Here is a 12,495-nt window from a genome sequence, read left to right as displayed (position 1 = left end):
CGGCGGGTGGGAGGGGACGCATGGGTACACTTCTCCCTATTCCCTGACACCTGCCCTGAGCTGGCCGCCACGGGCACTGGCTCTGCCACTGCCGTGCCCGTCCACACACAAAACCGCCACAAGCTGCGGCCTCCAGGAAGGCCCACAGCTTTGAGATCCGGGTACTTCCCAAAGGGTCCTCGCCAGACTCCGTTTGTAAGCGACACAAAGGGACTGTCCGGTGACGGGGCGAGCGGGTGGAACCACACGCGACCCCGTAGCAGGCAAAGCGGACCCCCCAGCTGGAAGGCAGAGGCGGCCCCCTAGGTGTGACTCGGGCCCGAGGGGACACAGACCCGCCTCCCGCCCCAGTGTGACCCGAGGGGACGCAGACCTCCGGGCCCCTCCCGCCCCAGTGTGACCCGAGGGGACACAGACCCGTCTCCCGCCCCAGTGTGACCCGAGGGGACGCAGACGGGCTGTGGCACCTTCGCTGTTCCAGAACAGCGTGGTCTCTGCGGCCTGTAGCTTGACGTCGATGGCTGACAGCTCCGACTCTATGAGCGGGAACTCCACGTCCGTCACCGTGGTGGTGATCTGCGGAACAAGTGACGGCTTCAGGGCCTTGGTCCCGGACCCGGCCAGGCTTAACGTCGCGTGGTAAGGATTTTTGTTACTCGGTCCCCACCAGGCCCATCGCCGTCAGTGTTACTCGACTGGGAATTGCAGGCAAATCAAATTTGGGGAGGTCTCCACTTTCAAAATTATTTCCATCACCAAGGATTTACATATATATTTACCTCTTAATTACCCAAGCAATGAGGTAGAAAGAAAAGAAACTCTGGTAATTCAAAAAAACGGGGTATGTAATCCAAAGCTTTTAAATTCGGCTCAGCAACAGACGCGGTGTGTTTGACAGACCTACGTGCTGGCGTCAGCTGCGCGCCTCACCCCGCCTCTGGCTCTGCCAGCCCGTCACGAGGCAGGGGGCCTCCCCGGGGACCCCGAGGCCTCGCTCTTAACCTTTTGGTTTTCTGGCCTCTTAGCATCTGAGATGGGTGTCGCGTTCCTAGGTTGGTCAAATACATGACTTTTTCTGGCCACCATCCCCTACGACAGGCGTCTGTTGTAGGGAGCAAGTCATGGGGAGCAGAGACGCCCTTTGGGTTCACGACATGACTCCTGCTCAGTCTTTCTGGCACAGGAGGAAGGGGTGGGGCATGGCCACGCGCCAGCCCAGCCAGCAGCAACCCAGACGGAGCTCCACAGGGGCTGGGCACGGCAGGACAGGAAGCGGAACGGGCTCCCTCTCTGCGTCCCGGGTAGAACTGGGCATTCGGTCCAGGGCCCCTACAGCAGGGGTCCCCAACCCCTGGGCCGTGGACCCATACGGGTCTGTGGCCTGTTAGGAACTGGGCCGCCCAGCAGGAGGTGAGCGGCGGGTGAGCAGTGAAGCTTCGTCTGTGTCTGCAGCCGCCCCCCAGCGCCGGCATCACCGCCTCAGCCCCGCCTCGGAGCAGCAGATGTTACATTCTCACAGGAGCACTGTCCCTGGTGCCCAAAAGGTTGGGAACTGCTGCCCTATAGGACAGGCCAGGGAAGGCGTCAGAGGCTCTGGGAGACGGGCCTTCAGGTCAGGAAGCGTGAGAGCATAAGCATCTCTTGGACAGAGAGAGACGGAAAATACAGGAAGAAAAATATTCCAGGTCCCTGACAGCTGTTCCAGTTGGGGACAAGGAGGCTGCGAGAAACATGAACCCACTTGAGTGAGCGGGAGTCACATGAGCTGGCGCTGAAAGGGGGAGCCACACAGGCGCCGATGCGTCCGGGACCGGACCCGCAAAGGCCCCATCCAGGCTCCCGCTCAGCCCGTCGTGACCTCTCTGCCGTCTGTGCCATGTCTCTGGCCCCTCCTGCTCGCTCTCCATCCCTCTGCTCCCCTGTGACTCCGGTGTCACAGCGGCTGGGACCTGACTGCGAACTCCTGGGATCCCGAGGAGAAGTGCCTTGTCGGCCCGTTGGGGATCAGTGTGAGCAGTAAGCCAAACGGCTCCCCACAGATGCCCAAGGCCCGTGATGATGTCACTTTTCATGGCCAGAGAGAACTTGCAGACGCGGTCAAGCTAATGACCTTGACCTGGGAGTTTAGACTGGTCATCTGGGTGGGCCCAGGGCCGTCACGGGGTCTCTTATAAGTGGGCCGACAAGGAGATCAAAAGAGAAGGCGTGAATGGCAGGAAGCAGGGCTTGGAGTGACTTGACTGTCGGTGGAGTGACGTGGCCACGGGCCGGGGGTGTGGGCGGCCTTCGGAAGGCGGACGAGGCGGGGGACAGATTCACCCGGAGCCTCCAGAAGGCAGCGGCCCCGCCGACACCCTGACTTTATCGGGAGGAAACAGACTTGGGACGTCTGTTTGGCCTCCAGAACTAGGAGAGAATAAAACTATCGTTTGAAGCCGCTCAGGGCGTGGTCATTCGTTACAGCAGCCACAGGACACTCTGACACTGTCCACGTCTGACCCAGTCTGGGGCAGGAGTGGAGGTCACGTGGTGCACATGGCAGCCTCTTCTGGGACCTGTGGGTGGGGTCGGCCCGAAAGGGGCTGCCAGAGCTGCCCTCTGCACCCCAACTCCACGCTCTGATTACTGATTCAGCTGCCAGGGGTTCTCGTGCCAGGAGGGGGCGCTCTGAACAAACAGCCCTCTTGCGGGAAGGGCCTGTCCCCTAAGGCTAGTAAGTGACTGGGAATCCTTACTGGTAGGTACTCGACCCGCTTCTGATCACTCATCAGGTCCCAGATCCGAGAGACGTCAGGCGTCAAGACCGAAAAGGAATTCCTGAGCCGTGGAGCTAGGGGCGACCCTGCTCGCTCCCAGGCCCCTCTCTGGTTTATCTCGGGGGGCAGCACCCTGGCGCTCGGCTTCCTCACCCCGCACCGCCTGGAAATTCGTAACCCCGTCGGATTCCAGCCCCTCCCCCCACGTTGGTGGCAGTAACGGGAGTGATCTTGAGTGACCGATGTTACCCAAAGCCAAAGGCACTTAGGAGCGCAAAGCATCTACGACAGTCACGTAACGTGAGGCAAAGTCCAGCGGCGACAGGGCCTCCACCGCTGGCCGTCCGCGCCCCCACCTTCGCGCGGCCGTGTGTGTGCACAGTGGAGGGGGTGGGGGCGGGGGCGCAGTGCACTCGGCCATGAACACGACTCTTTACTCTTCCCCACTCGGAGACCTCACGCCCGCGCATGGTCAAAAGACAAAACTCGAAGGAGGAGGCAGAGCCGCAGCAGCTCACCTCGTTGTACCAGCCGACGACGAGCTCCAAGTTGCCCACGAACTTGCGGAAGGTCTCGTGCTTAGAGAACAGGCTCTCGGCGCTGTCAGGGATCCCCTTTTGTTGCTGGAAGTTCAAGTACTTGACCTCTCTCAGGACTGCCACCAACTAAGGCAGAGGGAGAGCACAGAGGTAATCGGGGGGTGGCCTCGATTCCCAATGCAGGGGAGGGTCCGTCCCTGATGCTTTTGCAGCCTGGGGGCTTCAAAGTTGGGGGGGCAGATGTGGGGATGCTGCTGGCAGGATCAGGACGTCTTTGCCCCATTTTCTGGTCCCAGACGGAAAGCGCTGGCATTGCCAGTGCGGGTGGACATCAGCGGCTCCCCCAGGTCATCTGGAGAAAGGCCAGGGCGTCACCCGGCTCCGCCCGAGGACGTGACCTTCCCTGTCCCTCTCGTCCCTGCTCGCCGAAGGCCACTCTCACTGAGGTCGCGATCTCCTTGGCGTTGCTATCATGTCACAGACCTCACGTCACGTGACCTCTCGCAGTTGGCCACTCCCGCCTCCCGGCCACCGCTGTCTGTCTCTTTTGCTGTTTTCAGGATTTGCATGTTGGAAGCCACAGAGCGTGGACCCTCTGGCCTGTCCGACTTGGCGATCTCACCCAAGGTCACGGCTTTAACGACCTGCCTACGTGGTGACTCTCACATCTATGTCCCAACCCAGACCTCTCTCCTGACCCTGGACGCCTATGTCCACCCTGCCTACTCGGCATCTCCGTCTTCATGTCTAGTTGACGTCTCAAACTCAACGTGGCCGAAACGGCACAGTCGGTGTCCCAAGCAGCCGCCTCGGCTGATACAACCCTGCGCTTACGGTCACCTGCCCTGTCCCCAGACACTGGGGCGGACCCCTGTCGGCCTCACAGACTCCATTTCCAGCCTGTCCGCATCTCGTGGGCTCTGTGATCAAAATCCGATCACCCCTCATGTCGTCACGGTGACCTCGCTGGCCCGGACACCACCCTCTCATCGCCTCTCCTGGATTCCAGCAAAAGGGTCCTAACAGGTGTCCCTGCTCCTCACCTTGCCCCCACCCAACTACCTGCCACACAGCACCCAGAGGGGTCCTCGAAAAATACAAGTCGGATCAGGGGCGGCCTCTGCGATGGCTGCCACGCCACCCCGAACCGAAGCCCAGCGCCTCTGACGGCCCGCGGCCCTCAGCACTGTCCTCTGCCACCTCCCCCCTCCCGCTCCGCCTGCCCGCTCGGCCCACGCGGCCCCCGGAACAGCCAGGCGCACTGGCCGACGGCCGCAGGCTGGCTCCTGGGTCCGCTGCCGGCGCTGCGTCTCCACCTCACACCGCCCCTTCCTCCAGCTCCAGGAACCGCCTTCGCCTGCCCCCCCGGGTCCTCGGGGTACCCACGGTCACCCCTCTGTGACGCTGGCCGACCGGTCCCTCAGTGGTGGGAGGACAGGGTCTCTGTCTGGCTGGCTCACTGAACTACCCCGACCGCCACGGCGCCCAGGGCCCGGGAGGCCTCCGCTCCGGCCGCCTGCCGGACACACCTACCGCCTTGCTGAAGTTGACGCGGATGAGTTTGGTGACGTGGTCCCTCTGGATCAGGGGCTGCCCCAGGTTGAAGTGGCAGTCCTGGTCCACTCCGGCCACCCAGTCCTGGAAGGTCTTCTCACGGGAACCTCTCAGCAGCGCCATCATCTCATCGTATTTCTGGTAGATGAGCTTGGCCTCCGTGCTGGACATGACCCTGGGAGCAGAGCGAGGCGGCGTGGTGAGGCCCGGGCCGCACGTGCGTCTCTCTCCTGGGGCCTCTTCGGCGCCCCGACTGCGGCCGCCGGACCTCAGGATGCTGCAGCAGACGGCGGCTTTCTGCCTCTTCCAGGCCGAGTGACTGAATCCACGGACAGACTTGGGCCCTCGCCCTTCAGCAGCCCGTGCAGGAAGCCGAGCAACAACCCGTGGGGCCCTGGCCCCAAATACCAGCCCCGGACTGAAAACCGCCAGCTGCCCGAGCCGCTGCCCACCCCGCCAAGGCGGGACCGGCTGGAGAAAGCCGAAGGCGCTCCCCGAGGCCATCACGCGGGCAGTTGTCCTCTAGTGCCCGGTGGTCGGGGCACAGCTGAGCCTCCCCGGCATCTGCCGGAAGCCCTCCTGCCCCCGCCTGCCTTCCGGTCCCTGCCGCGGCAAGCTGTGAGTGAACGGCCTGCGCGCATCCCCAGCTGGGTGGGCTCCGTTAGTTCCCTCTGGCTGGCCGGCAAGCAGGGGTGGGGCACGAGCCACGTTTTTCCTGGCCACACGCGCTGACAGCCACGTGGAGGCGGATGGGGATGCGCTGGTCCCTCTGGCGTTGTGTCGGGAAGTTAAGGCTCGGCCCGTGCGGAGCGTGGCCAGAGCCCCCCACCCCCGCAGCCAGGCGCCCGGACTCACGGGTGGTCTATGCGCTTCAAGTCCTTCATGGGCGTCTCCAGCCGCTCCTGCAGCTCTAGGCTCCACTTCAGCTGCCCGGCCACGGGGGGCATGTTTTTGTGAATTGGGGGGATATTGCCATCTGCAGAGGCCGCGATCTGGGTATCGTACAAGATCTTGGTGTTATCCAGCTCGGCGTCGAACAGCTCCAGCATGACGGAGTACCTGGGCACAACCTCGGCGAGAATCAGAGGCCGCTCCAGGAGGCCCCCGCACATGTACAGGAGCTGGGGAGAAACGAGAAGGGCCTTCGCGGGGGTCCCCCCTCCCGAGCCCCAACCCTGAGCAGACCCACACCAGCTCCGCGGCTGTCGACGCAAACAAGGCTCACAGCCGAGCTTCGGGAGGGAGAACACACGCGCCCTGTCGGGACAAAGAGCCCACGTCACGGCTGGTTACACGGAGGCCCCGTGCCTCTCGCGTGCCAATATTCCTGGCTTACAAACCAACAGCACAAACTGGGTCCAGGTTCTGAAGAAACTTATTCTGGGCCCAGGAGAAATCAGGGTTTAGGCGAGGAAGATTTGAACAGTTAAAAAATACTATTTAGAACATTTAAAAATCGCCGTGATGCTGCATCGACGTAGCCAGCCCTTATCCGACAACTGGACAGAGAACCGTTTTGAGTGCCAAGAATTTGTCCTCCTGGGGAGAGCAGTGACCCTCCAGGACGCGCTCGGGCAAGGACATCACCATCGGAGTGTTTGTTTTGCTCTAAAGAAGAAAAACGAAAGCTGTGGGGTAAAGGGGACCAGGGGCGAAGGGAGCCAGACAGAGGGGGGCTCATCTCACAGCATGCGGGGTCCTCGGAGCACGAAACTCACTCACCGCTGTGTGCGAGCAGAGACCTGCGCTACCGAACACCACAGAGGGCGGCTTCAATGGTGGCAACGTGTCCTCTCTCAGTCTGGAGGCCAGAAGCCCGCAATCAAGGCGCCGGCAGCGCCACCTGCCCTCTAAGGGCTGGGGGGTTGGGGGGGGCAGGGGAGGGGGTCTGTGCCAGGCCCCTCCCCTAGCAGCTCGGGGCTGTCGGACCCATCACGCCCCGCTCCGCCTCAGTGGTCAGTGCTTTTCTCCCCGTCATGCGTCTGTGTTCGTGCCTCTCCTCCTATAAGGACCCCGAACGCTGGGTTAGGGCCCACGCTGCCACAGGAGGTCCTCGTCTTAACCTGCATCCCAATCGCGTCTCAAAGATCCCAGTCCCGGAGAAGGTCACGTTCCCAGGCACCAGGGCCACAGGCACAGACTCAGAGCGTTCGGGAGGGTGCGGTTTATCCCACTGACAAAGGCGGCGTTTCGGTCCTGGGCCGACCAGGACAGGGGTGCGGTGGGGACGGGGCCCAGACGACGTGGCGGATGCTGGGAACACTGCGGGGGACTCGGCCCTCAAGGACCTGAGGAAATTACAGGGGAACCTTGGCTGTGACACTGGGGGGTTCAAGTCCAGGTTACCTAAGTCCCCACGGAGCAGGGACAGCCTGGGTCCCTTTCACGTGTCCTTTCCATGAGAGGAAAGGCTGGCTGGGCCCGCAGACCGGTCACCTGGAGGGAGGGCCGTCACAAGCCCCCATAACCTACGCACGATAAACACTGGGACTTGTCTGAAAAGGAAAAGCTTAGAGAAGAGAATGACACCCCTGGATGTTTCGGTTGGGACCCCAGCTTCTGGCTCAAACCGGATGGAGGCGGGGCATGACTTAAAGACAGGGGTGGGCGGCCCGGCTGCAGGACAGCCTGAGGCCGGGGGGTGATGGACGGGCCCTGCCGGAGCAGCAGACCGGACTGTGGGATGCGCAGCTCCAGGGAAGAGGCGGAAGCTCTGCATCCCAGGGGCCCCCCCGTCCCGCCTCCCGCGGGGCTCCCGTGGGGCCGAGCCAGCGGAGTGACCACACACAGGACCGGCCCGCAGGCCAACGGGGATTCGTCACTGCCCAGACTGCCCTGTCACATTTTCTCTGGGACACATGGCCGCCTGGAGGGTCGGACCTGAAGCTCAGATTTGCCCCAGTTTTTACTTTGAAAAATGTGACCATTGTTCTCAAAAATGGCCTTTTGGGAAAAGAGTGAAAGATGGTGGCAGAGAGAGATTTTCAAGTCCCAAAGAGCCGGAGGGAGCAGCCGCTGACCCTCTGATGGTCTGTCCAGCTCCGTTCTTCCCCGCAGGAAGCCAGCCGCGTACTAGGTCACCAGTGTCATTTTTCTAAAAAAAGTTGCCATGTGACAGTTGGAAGAAAAAAGTTCCTCCTGCTAATTTCATGACCCTCCTGACTTTATTCCCTCCCCCTTCCTCTTCCCTTCTTTTCCTATTTACTTTTTTTTTTTTTTGGTTTCTGGCCTCTGAAAAGGAAGCTAATTTTATTCTCTGCCAGGAGATCACGTGGAAAATTGCTCTAGAACCTTCCTGGCTGTGTACGAATTACCTGCAGTGAGAAACGGCTTTGAGGCAGCTTGGGAACAGACAGGGAATGGAGGGGAGGTGGGGGGAGAACCCCAGGGGGAATTAGAACCCCTAATTGGAGCAGCGGGCTGTCGATCGTCCTTCGGTAAGGAAGGCGAGCTGACGGACGCGGACTGCAAGAGCCGCTCTCGTCCTCATTGTCCTTGTTGTCTTGTTCATCGGGCAGAATCACGGAGCTAACGTTCGCCAAGCCACTTTTCCCCTCGGGGGACGGAAGCGGGATTTAGCCCATCACAGGGGAGAGGTGGACCCCGTGTGGTTGGAGGTTTGAGTTCGTAGTGGGGCGGGCGGCATGAGTTTCCTCCTAGATCACCTCCTGCCCGCGGAGCGGGGACCTCGAGCTCCGGACCCCAAGGGGACAGGCGAGGGCGTCACGTCCCAGCCCAACTCTTCCCTGCCCCACCCTGCCCATAGGGGGATGGCGCAGGGGAGAGGCGCTACCTGCCTGGCACGTCAGTGACTTTTGGGGACCCTGTCATAGGGGTGCATATTAAAGGACAGGCTGGAAGCCCCTGAACTTGGGCGACATTTGGGGTCCCCGCCGCCACTTGCCCCCCTCGCTGGAGCTGGCTCCCTGCCCAGCGAGAGCTCAGAAGCACCTGCTGTGTGGCGGGCTCGGCGCTGATGGAGCCCAAATCCGGCGCCTGCCCGCGGGGAGCTGACGATTTCGCTGGGAGGACAATGGACACCGAGGTCAATACCACAGAGGTCTGAGCGCTCAGGAGAGAACTGGGCAGGCCGGCTTGGGGGCAGGGGAATGAGCCCCTCTTAAAAGGTGGCCCGAGGCAGCTGGCGTGTGGGGCGGGGGCTGTGCTAATTTGCATGCCTTGCTATTTGCCTGAGCACCAAGTCGACCCAAATTCCCAGGCATTTCCACTTTAAGAATGTCCAAAAGGCAAAGAACAGCGAGCATTGCTCTGGAAAGGTCTTTGTGCTCAGGGGCAGCAGGCCCCCTGGCCTCCAGCTCAGCCCCTGGAACCCCAAGGGGCCCTGGCAGCAGTGAAGCACAGGGCCGGGCCGGGGTCCCAGGTGTGGGATCTGCCGGCTGGCCGAGTGACCTCGGGGGGGTTCAGAGAAATGGGGGTGACTGGGGTGATGAAGTGTTCTTGAATTGACAGTGGCTGGATGCATGACTGTGAACACACGAAAAGCCATTTAAATGTGTGCTTTAAACAGGTGGATTGCATGGTATTCAGCGAATTCTATGACAAAAGCACCACGTGAGCCCGAAGTCACCGCATGGCGGTCCCTGTGGCTCTGATGGATGGGTCTAAGTGCTCGGGGCCAAGTTCTCCGGTGAGACTCCAACGCCTGAGAAGCTCAGGAAAATCCAATCCCCCCCCTAACTCTGAGCTCTGCTGTTTTGCGTGGTGCGTGTGTGCGTCTGTGTGTGCGTGTGTGCGTACATGTGTGTGCAAATTTACTCTGTTCGTTACGTTTTTCCGAGTTTGTAATTTTAGTCTGTTAGATTTCCCGAGTTTATAATTTAAGTTAGTCTGTTCATTATGTTTTTGCGAGTTTATAATTTATGAGTCTGTTCGTCAATGTTTCCGAGTTCATAACTAAGTTAGCCGCCTTCCCTTGTGATTTCTTATGGCAGCAGAAAAGCCATGCGGGCCGACACCACGAAACGCGCCGTCGGGCGCAGGCAGTTCTCAGTCACGTGTTTTTGGCGCCTCCTGACTGCTCAGCGAGGGTCCCAGTCTGCCTGGGGCAGAAGGGGTCTCTGAAATGACAGCCCTGGGAACACCGGGGCGGGGCCGGCCACCCCGGGTGACAGGTGTGCCCACGAGGAGAGGGTGCGCTCAGCATTTCGCCCCCCTGGGCTGCGAGACAGAGGGTCTGCGTGTTGGTGCTGAAGGGGACCGGGCGCCTCCGTGCCCCCAACACGCCACTGCTCGGGGATCCCCGGGTGGGGCGCACCCATCAGCGGTGGGGACGAGGGTTCCTAGCTCTAAGCGACGCGATGGGTGACGGCGGGACCGTGCTGTTTTAACCAGCTCCTTTTTGATTATTCGCGAGGGCAGACTTGAAACGCGTGGATCAGCCTTTCATGCTTCTCTATCGAATTGACATGCTCCAGGGCTTTCTGTGCTTCTCTCTGATCTATTTTTTAAAATCTTTTTTCCAAAGCATCGTTTCTTTTTCCTGGCTATAAAAGTACCACACGCTCAGGGCACACGACTTGGCAATCGTAGCAAAGAGCAACGCGTATCAGCCGTCGCCCCACCGCCCAGGGACGGCGGCCGTGCGCCTCCGCGGTGGCTTCCTGAGAACGTGTGAATTCGGCGCAGCAGATCGAAATGCACGTGTGTTTTATTTTTATAGCAGCTTCGCCTCTCCCTAACTTTCGCTCCTTGTACGTAGAGGGGGAGCTGAATCGGGTAAGGATAAATGGACAGCTTCGCCCCACGAGCACGATGAGAATCAACGACTGTCGCCTCAGGCTCACCTTCTTCTCTTACTCTAAGACGCGGCGGGAAAACCGTCAGGAGCCCCTCGGGGTGTTTGCTGCCGCCGTTCTCGGCATCGACAGGGTGCTGCCCCGCAGAGTCCCCGCGAGGGGTCCCCCCCTGCACCCCCGCGTACCTTTGCACAGGACTCGATGGAATTGCAGTCATCAAATGCCTGGCAGAAGATCGTGGCCAGCCTCCTATCCAGATCTTGAATTTTGGTCTCAAAATCAGCGTAGTCGTCATCGAAACTCTGGAAGTGAGTTAGCACGTCAACCTCTTCATCGGCGTGCAAAGCGGGGGGTGTGCGCCCTAAGGCCCCCACGCCTGCTGGCAGGATTCAGGGTGCCGTCTCAGCTGAGCACGCTTACTGTCTGGGGGCTACGACGTGGTTTCCTCCGCCACGTGCGTCCCCGCCACGTGCCCCCCACTCCTGGGGCGTCTGTCGTTGCCCCAGCCAAGGCCCCCGACGTGACTTACTGGATCTCCCGGGTCCAACGGGTCGTATTTGCAGTCGGCAAAAACCTTCACCAGCTCGAAGACCTCTTCGTAGATGTGCATGACCAGGCTCCCCAGGATGTTCCCGCGGGCGCCCCCGAGCTCGATTTTTTCCAGCTTCAGAAACTCGATTGCAGTTTTGTAAAGGTCCTGGTGGAGGGGAGCCCCCGCACACCCGGTCAGGTCACCGTCACGGCCACACGCAAAGCCATGGCCCGCGGGGAGGAGCCAGGGGCCAGCGGCTCTGGGGCCACACGACAGTTGGGGGGAGGGCTCTACTCAATTCCGTTAATGTTCTCTAAAATCGTTTCTGGAACACAGGGAGAGGGGACGGAAGGAAGGGTTCCACGAGTCACCCCCAAGTAAAGAGGGGATCAGGTTGGGCTCTCTCTCTCGTCCTCACCCCCGCCGGCCAAAGTTCTCCTCTAGATCAACCACGGGCCACTGTCGGATGAGGAAGCGGTGGGCACAGAAGCAGCCGAAAGGGCCCCGTGGGGGTGGTTTCCAGGCTCTTGCTCGGCTTCACGCTCTCTGCTTCCTGGGGAGACCACCCCACACCCGGAGCCTGTCCTTGGGGAGGCCTGAGAGGGTGCCCTCCTGTACGAGCTGCCCGATGGATATGCACCTGTCAATTCTACTTCCTCTGGGTGGGAGTCACCACCCCCCCCCGTGGCCTGAGAGGGTGCCCTCCTGTACGAGCTGCCCGACGGATATGCACCTGTCAATTCTACTTCCTCTGGGGTGGGAGTCACCCCCCCCGTGCAGGCCCCCACCCGCTTCCGCGCCGAGCGGCACGTCCCCTGCCAGACTCCCCGTCTGCTCTCTGTGCTCTTCGTTTTAATCCATTTGGGAGCATCGCGCGGTTACCTAACGCTTCTGCGTGGAGTTCTTACTTTCTGATCGGTATCCCAAAGGCTCCTCAAGGACCACGGCAGGGCGTGACACGGCGCCCAGAGCCGGTTAGACCGGAGCCGGCACCGAGGTGGGCACCATTTTCCCAAAGTGTCGCGGAAGCATCGGTTACACCCAAATCCAGGGAAAGCAAGCGCAGGGCCACTGCCCACCCCCAAAGGCCCCCCGCCCCACACCGTTCACCCGGAGTCAGAATCTGCAGCGTGGGAACCGACAGCTGGCCGGCCGGAAGCTTGAAACACTCTGCGACGGAAATCCCGGGGCACTACGTGGGCCCTGCCTCCCCAGAGTATGGACAAGATCCAGACGGGCCTCCCCGAAGCCACCGCTAATGGCTTCCACCATAGAATCAACACTCAGTGGTTCCAGGACCATTTCCTCCCCATTTTTAATGGCGTGAGTAGCATGAGCACCAAGTTAAAAAAGCACAG

General features: G+C 60.9%; 1 protein-coding gene across 1 annotated transcript in view; it reads right to left on the bottom strand.

Annotated features, from left to right (window-relative positions):
• Nucleotides 1-12,495, bottom strand: part of DNAH17 (dynein axonemal heavy chain 17) — a 111,643-nt gene that overhangs the window by 84,111 nt on the left and 15,037 nt on the right. Inside the window, 6 exon segments of the mRNA XM_025047110.1 lie at nucleotides 468-576; nucleotides 3,275-3,421; nucleotides 4,829-5,024; nucleotides 5,705-5,970; nucleotides 10,791-10,907; nucleotides 11,135-11,302. Of these exon segments, the coding sequence (XP_024902878.1) occupies nucleotides 468-576; nucleotides 3,275-3,421; nucleotides 4,829-5,024; nucleotides 5,705-5,970; nucleotides 10,791-10,907; nucleotides 11,135-11,302 (1,003 nt within the window).

Source organism: Pteropus alecto, unplaced genomic scaffold, assembly GCF_000325575.1.
Source record: "Pteropus alecto unplaced genomic scaffold, ASM32557v1 scaffold134, whole genome shotgun sequence".
NCBI lineage: Eukaryota > Metazoa > Chordata > Mammalia > Chiroptera > Pteropodidae > Pteropus > Pteropus alecto.
The sequence above is the reverse complement of the archived record's forward strand: the minus strand, read 5'-3'. Positions and strand labels throughout refer to the sequence as shown.